This window comes from Lutra lutra, chromosome 16, assembly GCF_902655055.1.
Source record: "Lutra lutra chromosome 16, mLutLut1.2, whole genome shotgun sequence".
NCBI classification, from domain to species: Eukaryota; Metazoa; Chordata; class Mammalia; order Carnivora; family Mustelidae; genus Lutra; species Lutra lutra.
Genome location: NC_062293.1, coordinates 3,718,826 through 3,732,592, shown reverse-complemented (window position 1 = coordinate 3,732,592; position 13,767 = coordinate 3,718,826). Strand labels below are relative to the sequence as shown.

General features: G+C 46.0%; 1 protein-coding gene across 4 annotated transcripts in view; it reads left to right on the top strand.

Moving 5' to 3' along the window:
* The window catches only part of TNRC6C (trinucleotide repeat containing adaptor 6C), a 93,877-nt gene that overhangs the window by 48,868 nt on the left and 31,242 nt on the right, over positions 1-13,767 (top strand). For 3 of the 4 annotated variants that reach the window (XM_047706488.1, XM_047706487.1, XM_047706486.1), the window contains 4 exons: positions 4,396-4,611; positions 6,406-6,572; positions 9,911-9,991; positions 11,304-11,361. In XM_047706488.1, coding sequence (XP_047562444.1) covers positions 4,396-4,611; positions 6,406-6,572; positions 9,911-9,991; positions 11,304-11,361 — 522 coding nt within the window. Of the gene's footprint in view, positions 1-1,408; positions 1,890-4,395; positions 4,612-6,405; positions 6,573-9,910; positions 9,992-11,303; positions 11,362-13,767 lie in introns of those variants that run through there. The other variant, XM_047706489.1, reaches the window with a different exon arrangement.

Sequence of the window (13,767 nt, the reverse complement as noted above, 5' to 3'; positions counted from 1 at the left end):
CTCCCTGTAGGCTCTGAACCTAACAGTGAGATTGAGAGAGAAGCACACGGTGACCTCTGTCGGGCTCCGCTGGGACCGTGAGATGGATACTTGGAACTCGGCCGAGGGGTCAGAGAGTGGAGATCAGTACCCGTACGGTTAGTTCGGAGTCATGTAGGAGCCCATTATAGACGAGATCTGAGCTCGACCAGCAGCGTGGTGCGGTCATAAAAATAAAATCCTGCCTGGGGTCCCGTCTTCCAGCGGTGACCGGGAGGGAGAGCGTCACTGCAATAGGCCGGTCAGGTAGCTGGGACTGCACTGCGGACGTTGGCCTTACTCTGGACTGTCTTACCCATTTTACTACATCTTCTCCCCAGCTTCTCAGGCAGGTCCCGCCTCCACTGGGCATGGCAGCGGGGCCGAGCTGCTCACCGTGGTTGCCCCGTGCAGGTTAGCGGAGACGACAGCCAGAGGCAGACTCACTCTGCATTCGGGTACTGAGTCCACGGATGCTGTGTTTGCTTCATCACTTAGTTTTCTGGCACAGGTGTTACAACCAGAGGCAGAGATTGTGTGAGTTAATGACGGAAGAGGCGTATCACCCATCTGATAACTAAGAAGTTGGGTTTAGGAATCCTGCACGTAGGGATAAAACACGTGTGTTGTTTCTCCAAGTCTCCTTAAGAGCAGATCGAGAAACCGTCCTTCCTGCAAGACGTGGTGTCCCAGCAGCCTCCTGCTCCCGCATCATTCTTTGGTACCAAACGATACGAGAAAACGGAGCCCCCTGCACACAGTGAACCCGCACGATGCCAGGAGCCCAGCTGTTCTCACACCACGACTTCGGAAACAGATCTCCCAGGCCTCCCAGCCAGAGCAGCTCACGGCAGTGCCCCAGAGGGGTCCTCTGAGCAGCCTGCTCTTTGTGGATACGGGATCTGGGGCAGGACTGGGGGGTTGGCGAGAGTGTTTTTACTTTCCTGTGTGTTGGGGGACTTGGTAGCTGGAGCAGGAGTGGAAAGAGAACCAGGGTGCCGTCCGTGTCCTGCTGGAGAGCTGGGAGGAGACGGTTGTCTGGCATGTCCTGCAGATACACATGGAGGATTTTGCTGTAGGCAAAACCTTCAGTTAAAAATGAATAAATAAGACCATTAAAAATACAGTTTGGCTCCCCCATTTATCAGTAAAAAAGAGTACATTTAAAATCTGTATTAGTGCACTCAAATAAAAACTAAAAAAACATTAGAATACGGACCCTCTGATGAGCCCATAAGACAGGCAGAGGCACCTCTTCTGAGCAGTCGCCGTGTGGCTCGAGGCCACAGGGCCCGCTTTTGAAAAAGGACGTCATCTTTGACACTCCTGTAGCATCCCCAGAGTTTGGGAGAGAAGCTTCTAATCAGTGCTCATGAAATGAGGCATTCTGAGAAGAAGGAAGCGTCACCAGATAAATGCCTCTTGGTCTCAGATATGAAAACGTAATTACTGCTGCAGCTCTGGTTCTGCTCTGTTCCTCTGGAACCCGGTGCCCAGCCCAGCATGGTAATAGGTGCGCCTTAGGCGTAAAGGCCACTGGTGTGGACAGAACCCCATCCCATTACTAGTTAAGTCAGTGTGTAAAGGGCCAGGCACACGGCAGGCACTCAGACCTTGTCAGTGCCGTGTCGGGCTTTTCTCTTCGCACAGCCAGTAACGATTGGCCGCTGTCTGACCACACCTTCCTTCCCAGCGAGGACTGCCTGTCACACTTCGGCTGACACACTGGCTGGATACGGTGCAGGTAGCGTCCGTGGTACAAACTAGAGCTGACTTCTTACTTCGTGAAAGAAGGAACTCCATCCCCGGACTTGGCCGTCTGGAGTGTCTAGGCTGGGGATCGTTGGTCAGGTGGAACCTCTTGCCGTCAGGTGTGTTTCCCGGCGCTAGAACCGCTTTGTGTCCGTTTTTGTGCTGATCTTTGGGGTGCCCACCCCATAGGTACTTTGTGTTCTCCATTCTGATGGATAAAGTGTGTTTAAGATTGAACGAAAGGTGCATATTGTAGTGACATTTCATTGTTACTGTTATGTTATTCCTAACACTGTGTTTGTTCGGTCGGGGGGGGGCAAGCATTCCTGGAGCCCGGGCCGCAGAAACGTGGTCAAAAGCAACAGCGCTGGAAGGGCCATTTAAAAATGTTAATATCGCTGTTTTAAATGCAAGATAGAATTTTTTTCTGCCCTGCGAAGCCTATCTTCAAAAGAACCTCTTTGAAATTAACAAAATGCTTACGAAAATTCATACCAGCAATAAACATTAAATGATGGTGATTATTTTGATCGTATGTACTTACAGTTATTTTCTATCTACTGGAATATTCGCTTTGAATAAAAATTAGCCGTTATGCCTCAAGGTTATAGCATCTCTTCTAGGGCCTTTCGAGGATCCTGCGGTTACTCGTTCTGATGTGTGTGTATGTTTGGCGTTATCGGTAAATTATATTCCTGCCAGAGATCCACTTAAAATGGAAATGTTGTCGGGAAGATAGTCTTTGAGACTAGTCCACGGTCTTCCTGGTGTTGGCATCACTGAAACTCCTTTCTTGTTTGATCACCAAATAACAAAACAAACAACCAAGGAAATAACGTTCTCTTCCTTTGGGGGTGAGCAGTTACTCTTCCGTCTGTAAGAGTTTGCAACATGCAGCTTGCGGGCCATTTGCCTCGTGTATAGACATACTCTAGACATTTGCATTGCTTTAACAGGAATTGAAAACTCTTACATTATAAATGACATTTAATGTTATATATAAATTATAATTATATATGAATTACAAAAGTTGATTAACTATAAATGGCCACGGTCTTAATATATATTCTTAGTTTTGACTTACTTAAATCATTTGTCATATTGCCTTTCAGAAAGATAGGAAAATAAGGCTGACAAATTTTAAATGAGTGTGTTATTTAATTACCCACAATAAATCAGTATTTTTACAGCTGATTGATCTTTAGCAACACCTAAATTATTTTATCTTCCTAAAACATCCATAATTTTTGTCAGCTCTGTTAATTTCCCTGATTTAATTTTGTCCCTTAAATTTATAAAATGATTTTTCCTGATATACATTATTGTTTTCTGTGTCATTATAGGGAATATTATAGTTAGCAGTTGCTGACAATAATTGATTAGGGCTAACTTTCCCGTTATTGGCAATAATTTACATCATATGTTGCTCAGCATGGAGCTTGTAATTTAAAATGAATCATAGATTACACGGTCTTTTGCCATTAATCAATATTACTGCATTTTGTTAGAATAAAGAGCATCAGGGGAGTTGATTCCATACTATTTTTAGTCAGAAAAGTAATAAATTTCTAATTGATGGTAGTACACATATTGCAACCAAATTATTTAAAATTTACGGTTACCTGTTGATATTGTATGCTCTCTATAGTTCGTAGTTAAAATGTTTGCATTTCCATCTCTGAGAAACTGTATCGGTATGAAAATTACAACTGATGTGAGCTGTCAATATAGGTAACAGTAGGTTCAAGCAAGCTTACAAGCAGAAGCAAAGTGAAGTATGGATTAATTTGGGAAAATGAAGTTTATGTATGTAACGTAAAATATTTCTCTTGCTAAAGTGTAAAGATACTGACCAGATGCTTCTCGTTGCCTGGCCCCCTGACCTCCCCCGTGCATGTCGAGAGCAATGCCATGACCTTCCAGACTCCACTGGACACCCTCGTCAGGTGCCAGCCCTGGGGTCAGGATGCTCTGGCCACAGCACTGGGCAGACGTGGGAAGGAAGTGTTCCCAGGACCCTTGCAGTCTGCCTGCCCAATCCTCTAGGCTCTCCCTGTCCTTTAAGACATGCTTCCCTCTGCTCCTTCTCAGCTCACCAGGTGCTGCATGAGAACCCTCTGGATTTCCTGTCACTGCTTTTCTGTACATGTTTCATCTGCTGTCTTCTCATGTCTTTGCCCAGATATGTGTCTTTGATGGTCAATCAAAGATAAGCTAGAATGATTTTCAGTATATATTTGCAACTTGTAAGTTTTTCTTAAAAGAGAATAATGTAACATAAAATTTCTTCTAGATTGCATGTAATACTTAAAGTGTAAAAGCTACTTCTTAAATACGAGTTTTAAACCCTTCTTTTAAACCCTGTTACGTTGCAGATACTGTGAATTCAGTTGTCTTCAATGTTTAAGGGGCTCTTGATTTTAAGTGGGTAGCGGTCAGGAGTGAAAACACTGGGAATTGATAAGCTAAACAAATCTAATCAGATATGATACTGCCTCCTTTCTGCTTTCCCCCAAAGCCATCCTAAGACAGATCATCTCAGAATTATCTTGAACTTGAACCGACCATTTCCATTTCTCATCTGTTTCACTCTTACTATGTTCTCTCGGTCGGTGTCCATTTCAGTCTCAGCGGGCTGGGGAGAGATGCCTAACGTCCACTCAAAGGCTGAGAGCTCCTGGGGAGAGCCGTCCTCCCCCTCCGCCCTGGTTGACAACGGCACTGCAGCGTGGGGCAAGCCGCCCAGCAGCGGCAGCGGATGGGGGGACCCGCCCGCGGAGCCGCCAGTGACGTTCGGGAGAGCCAGCGCCCCCGCCGCCGCCCCAGCCCTGTGCAAACCAGGTAAGTCCAACCTGGGGCTTGACAAGTGGGTCAGGGTATTTTCTTGAGAGGTATACTTCCTGTCGAATTTTAAGAATTCAAAGTCTAGGACAATTTCCTCATTTTATTTGTACTTTAACACTAACATATTTGCTGTGTCTGGTATATGGACACAGAGGAGCTCCTAACAGAAGCCCATGCTCTCCTTTAAAAAAAAATTGGTTACCAGAATCCAGACCACACCACGTGTGTGCCAGCTACCCAGAGTAGCGGCCACGCCGCAACGGCGTCCTCACACCTGCCCCCCGCTCGCTGCTTCCCTGAGCGGCGGGATGAAGGAAGGCACGCCAGTGTCCCTTCCTGAGACCTCCGGTCCTTCCCAGCGGTTGGCCCTTGCTGCCTCGCTTGTGTCTCGTGAGCACAGCTCTGCTCTCGGTCCTCCAGGCTGACACGTTTTCTCCTCTTCTTGTCTCCTCTCGTCTCGTCTCCTCTCGCCTCTTCTCTCTCTCTCTTTCTCTCTCTTGAAGAAAAGGAAGCAAACAGGTTGCATGGTCCTCCCATTCTCTGGAAACGTAAGAAGTACACCTGTGAAACGTCCTTTCTCACAGACGTCCGCATCGCGTTCACCGAGTGGAACTCTGTGACACGTGAATTTGACAGTGCGATGCGTAGGACATTAGTGTGAACCTACTATTGCGATTTAATAAGATCGGTTGTTAATGTGGCTGTAAAAGCTTCATATTCTCTTTGGACAGCCTTAAATGACTTAGATCTTAAAATGCAACTGTTCGTTTTATATTATTGCTGTTGCATTTTGCATTAGGTTTGTGTCTGTTACTTTGCTAACACTGGATTGTGTGCTCTGTATATCTCCCATTCTGCCGGATGGTTTATTCCATTCATACAAATCTAAATGATAAGGAGGTACTTACCATTTGTTGTTGCAAATCTAAAGGATAAGGAGCTGCTCAGGCTGACATGCCATCTGGAGGGGGAGTATATTTGTTTTTATAATTTGAACTTGGAGGCACTAGGCTTGTCTGCCTTGAAAAAGCATCATATCTTCATAGTCTTACAAAGTCCAGCTGACTATATTAATCACTTAATCTTGGCCTTCTTCACCTTCTCCCAGGAAGTGAAAATCTGGGATAACTTTCATACCCAAAATCACTTTGTATCTTCAAAAAGTAGAAAAAACAATATCCTGAAATCAAAACTCAATAGTCAGGTTGTGGCTCCATCTGCCCGTGGCCTCAGCTGTCTCCATCCTACTGTTCTCAGAGTATCTCCTGGGAGCTTGACAGAAACAGACTGTCGGGCCCAACCGCAGATCTGTGCATTTCTCGTGATCCCCAGGTCACTCGAGGCTGGTTGCATCGAAGGAGCACGAGTCCTCATACTGCTGCAGGTGTGGGCCAAGTGGTAATCAAAAACCACTTGGGGGATGGTGATATTTTTCAGGACTCGGCATTTTACTGGCCAATTCATACCATGCAGACATTGTAGCCTCCTCCTGTGGCCCCCAGGATTTATTGTTAAAAAGTCCATGCTTCCGAATCACCTCCAGCCGGTTAAGGGATTTTGTAACAACCCAGATGACAAATAGTTGGAGTTTGAAGAAAAAAATATACACGTGTTTGCATATCTACTCTATAAGTCGTTCGAGAAATTCAGTTCTTAAGTCCTGGGGAAATGAAGTAGTAAAAAGGTAGATTACATTACACCGCTTTTGTCGCACCTCCCCCTAAATGTTATCTTACAGCATTTACTTTAGGAAAGGTGAGTTTGGTGAGTTCATGTTTGCTCTCTTTCTAGCTTCAAAATCTATGCAAGAAGGCTGGGGCAGTGGTGGGGACGACATGAACCTTGGCACCAGTCAGTGGGAAGACGAAGAAGGGGGCGTGTGGAATAATGCTGCTTCCCAAGAAAGCGCCTCCTCCTGCAGTTCCTGGGGGAGCGCCCCCAAAAAAGGACTCCCAAAGGTGTGTGCAACACTAAAGAAAAGAAACTCTAAAAATCAGTGGTGCTTAAAGACACGTTCGGGCCAGCAGTGCTATTCTAGTTAACAGCGACGGGTAGACCAGGAGTTCTCGAAGTGCTCTGGGTACTTCTGGAAGACCCCGAGATTTTGTCAGGGGTCTCGCCTGAGCAAAGGCTGGCATTTTCGAGAGACTACCTGGCATTGCCGTCGTAGCATACCAAAGTCAGAGACAGATGTGAGAATCCAGCTGCTTCTAAGAAGCCAGACAGTAAAGAGATTTGCAAGCATGTACAACAGTGTCACTCTTCTCACAGAAGGTTCTTCTTTTAGAAAACATAGTTTTCCATTTAAAAAAGTATGTTATTGGTGTTAACATAGAATGGGTTTGTTATTGTAATTTTTAAACAAATTAATAACTATTTTTAAATTTCTCAGTTTTAATTTCTAATAACCGTAAATATTGATTAAAAAACAACCCATAAAACCAGAATTTCTTTAGAATCCTCAAATCTTTAAGAGAGGGTAATAGAGTTGGTCCTCAGACCATTAAGTCTGAAACTCCTGAAGTAGACCATTAAGTTGTCTTGTAGCAAACGGGCGGCCGCCTGGAAAAAATTGAGATCCACAACTCATATATGCACCAAGATAAAATCCAAGGAGATCACAAATTTAAGTATGATAAATAAAAAATATAAAAATGGGGAAGGATTTTAAAGACAGTCTTGGGAGTGGGAATGACCTTTCTAGCTAGGACTAAAATCTAAAAGCCATCAAATGGAAGACTTACAAACTTCAGTAGATATACATGAAAACTGTGTACAACAGAAAATACCAAGAAGTCAAAAGACAAATAACAAGCTGGAAAAAAATATTAGTATCCTAATATGGAGAGGGCGGATCTCCTGAATATATAAAGAAAGGTCCTAGAAACTGATTTTTTAAAAAATCAATTAGTAACCCACTAGAAAAAGGTGCAAAGAATATAAACAGAGGGTCCCTGGAGAAGGAATGCAGCCAGCTCGTACACAGACGAAGGGTGTTCAGCCTGACTTCCGAATAGAGAGTTCAGTTTAAAACAACAGTGCGAGGGGCGCCTGGGGGGCTCAGTCGGTTCATTGTCCGACTCTTGATTGCAGTTCGGGTCCCAATCCCAGGGTCCTGGGATCCAGCCCCATGTCAGGCTCTGCGCTCGGTGTGGAATCTGCTTGTCCCTCTCCCTCTGCTCTTCTCCCCTCCCCCCACACCGTCTCTCAAAGAAATAAATAAGATCTTTTTAAAAAAATAAAGCAACACTGAAGATGCCAGCTTTCATCTCTCAGACCAGCGGAAATCCGCACGTCTCATACACAGGCCGCGCTGACAAAGCTGTTAGAAAATCAGCACCGCCGTCCGCTGCTGGTCAGAATGTGAACCAGTGTAAGCCGCACGGCGGGCAGCTTGGCGCCCTCTGCAGATCTGTCGGCGCATGGGTGTGGCGCTTCCACTGGTCTCGGGTGCAGCAGATGGCATTTGTACACAACTCTCTGTTGCAGCGTGTTTGCAGTCAAATAAAATGATTTAAATGTGCATCAGTGGGGTTACTAGTTAGATGACAGCACGTCCACGCTGGGGAGAGCCAAACAGATTTTTGAACAGAAATTCTGCATATATTCTTACAGAAAGATCCCCCAAACTATATCATTAAATGAAAAGGCAAGGTCCAGAAAAATGTGTGCAGTACACACCTCCTTTGGTGGTAGGGAAGAGGAGTGTGCGTGTGTGCCCGTGTGCGAAGGGGGATTTCCTCTTGGGGAGAGCAGGAACTAATCGGATGGAGGCGGGGGTAGGAAGAAGATGCTTTGGTGTGTGCCCTTTTTCTACTTCCAGATCCTGTGAAGGTATTGTCTGTTCAAAAAAACTAATTTAACAAAGTGTTCAATTAGCAGTAAGCAGAACCCAGAAACTAAAATCAGAGCTCTTTTCATTAGGAGTAGAAACGATTACAGACATCAAAAAGGAGTCTTTAACAATCGGACTGGCAAATAATCTAATTAATGATGGGACCAGAAATACCAAATTGGTAAATTAAAATATTGTGTAATCTTGGCAGCTCTGGCCCTGGCAGCGCAGCCGTGACTCCCATAGCCTTCGGGTAAGCGGCTTCCTCCAGGAAGTATGCCCGCTCGCTTCATGTCACCCCATACCCTCCCTCCTCTGGTTAACGGCAGGCCCAGCTCTGTAAAGGATGGTTTTAGAGGAGGATGTTTTTCCTACTATATTAACACGTGGTTGGAATCTCTGTGGTTGTTGAGACTGGGAGGGAAATTGCTGGAAAATGGTTCACATCCACACTCGGGCCTCTTGCGCTGCCCTGCTCTCCCCTCCTCTGCCCTGCGCTTGCTCTCTCCTTTTCTCTCCATCTTGCCCCTCACCGATGTTTGCCCATTTACTTTCTTCCGTACCCTACAGGCTGCAGGCAGTGAGGAGTCCGTAGAATTAACAGGCTTGTTGTGCCTTTCATCTTGTTGCCTTTTCATTCTGTTGGAACAAATGCCCTGCGTTTTGTCATCTCTCACAGTAAAGCTAACAGAAGGGCAGAAGACGTAAAATTTTTCATTAACTTCACATAGTATTAGCATAGGGCCGTGTTCAGAGGAGCCCTTACGATTATTTGATAATGAAAGTGGCACTTATTTGTGATAAACTAAATTCTCGGGGGAAGAAAAATAATTTTCTTGGTTTTTTTTTTTTTTCCCAAGATTATATTTCAGAAAGAGCAAGAGAATGTGCAGGCATGAGTAGGGGAGGGACAGAGGGAGAAGCAGACTCACAGAGCAGGGAGCCTGTGTGGGACTTGATCCCAGGACCCTGGGATCATAACCTGAGCCGAAGGCGGATGCTTAACCAACTGAGCCACCCAGGCATGCCAATTCTCTTGGTTTTTTAAGGTCTGTAAATGAGGGATGCCTGGGTGGCTCAGTCCGTTAGCGTCTGCCTTCAGCGTGGGTCACGATCTCAGGGTCCTGAGACTGAGGCCCACATCGGGCTCCCTGCTCAGTGGGAAGCCTGCTTCGCCTTCAGCCTTCCAGTCCCCCTGCTTATGTGTGCACACACTCTCTCTCTCTCTCCGACAAATAAATAAGATCTTTAAAAAATAAAGTCCATAAATCACACACATACACCAACTTGCAAATGCGCCTGAAGCATCCCATAGGACTAGCCATGAAACAGAGTCGGGGACTTTCTGGTGCACAGCATTAGTCACCATGAAGATTTTCTAACCTTTAAATCACTGGGAATTTTAGGCATCTCCCATTTCTAGAAGAAATGCATTAAAATGTGACCCATGCTTCTTTCTAGGGCATGAAGACGTCTGGCAAGCAGGACGAGGCCTGGATCATGAGCCGGCTGATGAAACAGCTCACAGACATGGGCTTCCCGGTGACTGGCGTCTTATTTTACCGCTCCCCTCCATGTGTGCTGCCATGCGTGGCCCTGACTGTGTCCTGCCCACGTTTGTCGTGCGTAACAAGGAAGATTTTTGAGGGAGGAGAACGTTCATACAACTTAACTCGTAAATTCCTCTTTCACACGAGCCCTTCTGGTTAGGGATCATTGCTTTTAGCCACAGCAAGGATCCACACCGTTTCTGCCACGTAAGGTGTGAGAGCCTCTTCTGGAAGAAAACGTGCTGGGTCACGGCTCTGTTCATTGGCTTAGCCAGTGACATTCTTTCTTTTAATTTATAACTAAAAGTGAATTTTCATTAGTTCATGCAGCAGCTTGACAAATGATGAGAGAACACTTGGTATAAAGCTCTGTGTCCAGAAAAAGACTCCTCACCCAGCCTGTTGAGTTCCTGAGTCTCAGGGCCCAGGTCTGGAGAGTTCACATCGCAGGATGGCCCTCTGAAAACGTGTCGTGATGTGTTCAGTTCCTGAGATCAAATACTGGGGGTCAGATAGTGTGGATGTCACCTGCGTTTGTTATGTCTTGCCTTCGGAAGTCTTCTCTCCAGATCACTGCTCAAACGAATATTTATCTTTTGATTACTGTGGATGTCCCTAAAGAAGGACTCCAGAATGGCCCAGTCTAGAAACCATACACTTCATAGCAGGCCCAGGTCCTCTGACATGGGGCAGGGCACAGGCCCAGGAGTGCCCCAGCCTCTTCCTATGTGAGACACTGGAGGCCTGCCCAGGAGTCCCCATTTCCACTGTGGTGCTTGCACACACTAAAACCCTCTTTGCCTGCATAGGCATCTGTCCCATTGTAGGGGGGGTTATCCAAATGAATCAACTCGTTTTGTTTTGATCTGTCTTTACATTTCTTGGTGAAGAGTAGTTGACGGCCAAGCCCAGAGTCCGTGAAGGAGAGAATGGAGCTCTGTGCTCTAGCTCCCACAGCAGTTTTTCCGAAACTATCCTGGTGGAGATGTCACCTTTGCTGAATGGTGGCTGCTTACATAGAGTCAATGATAAGATTCCACGGGCACTGTATTTAAGGTGTTAAATACAAATTCTTTAAAAGTCAGTTCAGTACATAGTCATCTTCTAAGTGCCTTTTACTTCAAAGACTTCTGTCTCTAGCCTCAACAATAAGAGAAGTATTTTCAGTTCTAAAACCTAGTAAGATAGGTTAATATTAGGTCAACAATAATCATTTCTCTAAGTTAGTAGAGATAGAACTCTTCGCTAGCTCTTTTGTTATCATAAAAGCATTGTCCTAACTAAAACCTTCTTTGCCTGCACAGAGAGAGCCGGCTGAAGAGGCCTTGAAGAGCAACAACATGAATCTCGACCAGGCCATGAGTAAGTAGCACGACACACGCTCAGAGCGTGCTTGTTCTGAAGGTTCCGCTGTGTGGAGTTTGGATTTCCAGAAGCATTTCATTGTAGTCTTGGGTTAACGGGGAAAACTGCGCTGGGTAGACAGGACCAGGTTTCAGCAAAGGAGCAACCACGCACCGTGCGCTGGCCGTGCAGCAGCCTCTGCAGACGGGTGGCCTCAGGAAGGATGGCAGGACCCCACGTGGAGGCGTGTTTGCTGCTTTCATTTTTCTCTAGTACTTCAGCAAACAGAAGAGTTTTTTCCCTCCGTTCCAAGGGGAGGTCCTAGTGACGTTCTTAGAGAAAAGCTCTAGGACCACAGGCCAGACTTCATCTGACAATGACTGAGCCCATTCTTCATGGCCGGCCCCAGAACAGGCCTGCTCGGGGACCAGCAGAGAGACGCCAGCGCCTGCGGAGCGCAGCCTCTGCGCGCGAGATGAGATTGACCTCAACGACAAGCAGCCCTTGTTCTGGAGCTGCTTTAATAGTAATAATAACTGAAGGCGATAAAAGTCAGGGTTGGAAAACTATCACTGTGTTTTAGAATGGTATAATAAACTCTTAAATGCAGCATAAAGGTTACAGGAAAAGAGGACTAAACTGTGACTGCTACAACTTGGGAACAAAATCTCAGTTATAAAAAGAGATCATTTGTGACTTCAAAAATGTAACGGGAAAAGCAAAGCCAAGGAGGAGAAATTGCTGTCAACAGGAAAAGGACTGTTCTCTCTGTGAGCCAGTTACGGTAGACCTCGTGGTGACCACGACGCAAACACCCAGGACAGACACACAAAACGGGGAGGCAGAGAGTGGAAAACCACCAGTACACAAAGGTGGACAGGAACGGAAGGAAAAACAGTGAAAAGACAGAATAACAGGAAGGCAAAGAAAGGATAGAAGGACAGCAGTAAGTCCTCATATGTCTGTAATCTCTCTCTTTTTCTTAAGACTTACTCGTTTATTTCAGAGAGAGAACGAGCATGAGCGGGAGGGGCAGAGAGGTGGAGAGAGGGAATCTCAAGCAGACTCCACACTGAGCACGGAGCCAGACGTGGGCCTCGGTCCCCGACCCTGAGACGACAACCTGAGCCAAAAGCAAGAGTCGTCCGCGTCACTGGCCACACCACCCAGGCGCCCTGGCGGTGATCTCTCTTAATGGCAGTGCGCTAACTCACCAGTCAGAAGGCACAGAGCGACGGGCAATGGGCTGGATTAAAGCCACAAGTCCTGACTCTGTGCTGCCTGTCAGACTCCTGTAGCTCTGAGACACACACAGGCTCACATGGAAAGGGAAATGATATTCCAGGCAAACAAACAAAAAGAAGGCAAGCACAGCTGGACTTGCTACCAGACAAAATAGACTTAAAGCCAAAATGGGTCAGAGTCAGTGAAGGTGGTTATATGACAAAAGGGGTCAATACATCAAGACGATGTAATGGTTGTAAAAATACATCCATTCTCCGCAGCCGACCGCTGAAGTGCAGTGAGTAATGAAGAACCGATCTTAAGGAAGAAGTAGCCAGTACAGTACTGGAGGGATGCCAGCTGCCTGCTGTCAGCTGTCAATGGTCACGAGACCATCAGACTGAAAATCAACAAAGAATAATTGAAATGAACCACACTTTAAAGCAGATGGACTTAAAAGCCACACACAGATCATCCCATCCAACCCCAGCAGAACACACACATTTTCTAAGCATACGTGGAACTCCCTTCAGGAAGATACCCCCCTTTTTCTAAGGTTTTATTTTCAAGTAATCTCTACACCAAAGGTGGGACTCGAACTCAGTGCCCTTCCAGGATAGATCCTAATAGGCCATAAAACCAACCTAGTTTTGTGGGGCCTGAGTGGCTGTCAGTTAGGCTGTGAGCCCAGGGTCCTGGGATTAAGCCCTGCGTTGGGCTCCCTGCTCAGCGTGGAGTCTGCTTCTCCCTCTCCCTCTGCCGCCCCCCTCCTTGTGCGCTGTCTCTCTTAAATAAGTAAATAACGTCTTTTATGTTTTTATTTTATTGTATTTTTTAAAGATTTTATTTATTTATTTGACAGAGAAAAAGATCACAAGTAGGCAGAGAGGCAGGTAGAGAGAGAAGGGGAAGCAGGCTCCCTGCTGAGCAGAGAGCCTGATGCGGGGCTCGATCCCAGGACTCTGGGATCATGACCTGAGCCGAAGGCAGAGGTTTAACCCACTGAGCCACCCAGGGGCCCCAAATAAAGTCTTTTAAAAAAGAGAGTGAGATTGAGTCAATAAATCAAAACACAGAGAACTCCAGGACCAGAAGACTCACTGGCAGAAATTCTACCAAATACTAAAGAAGAATTAACACTAGTCCTTCTCAGACTCTTCCAAAATACTAAGAAGGGGACACTTCCAGACTCATTCTACA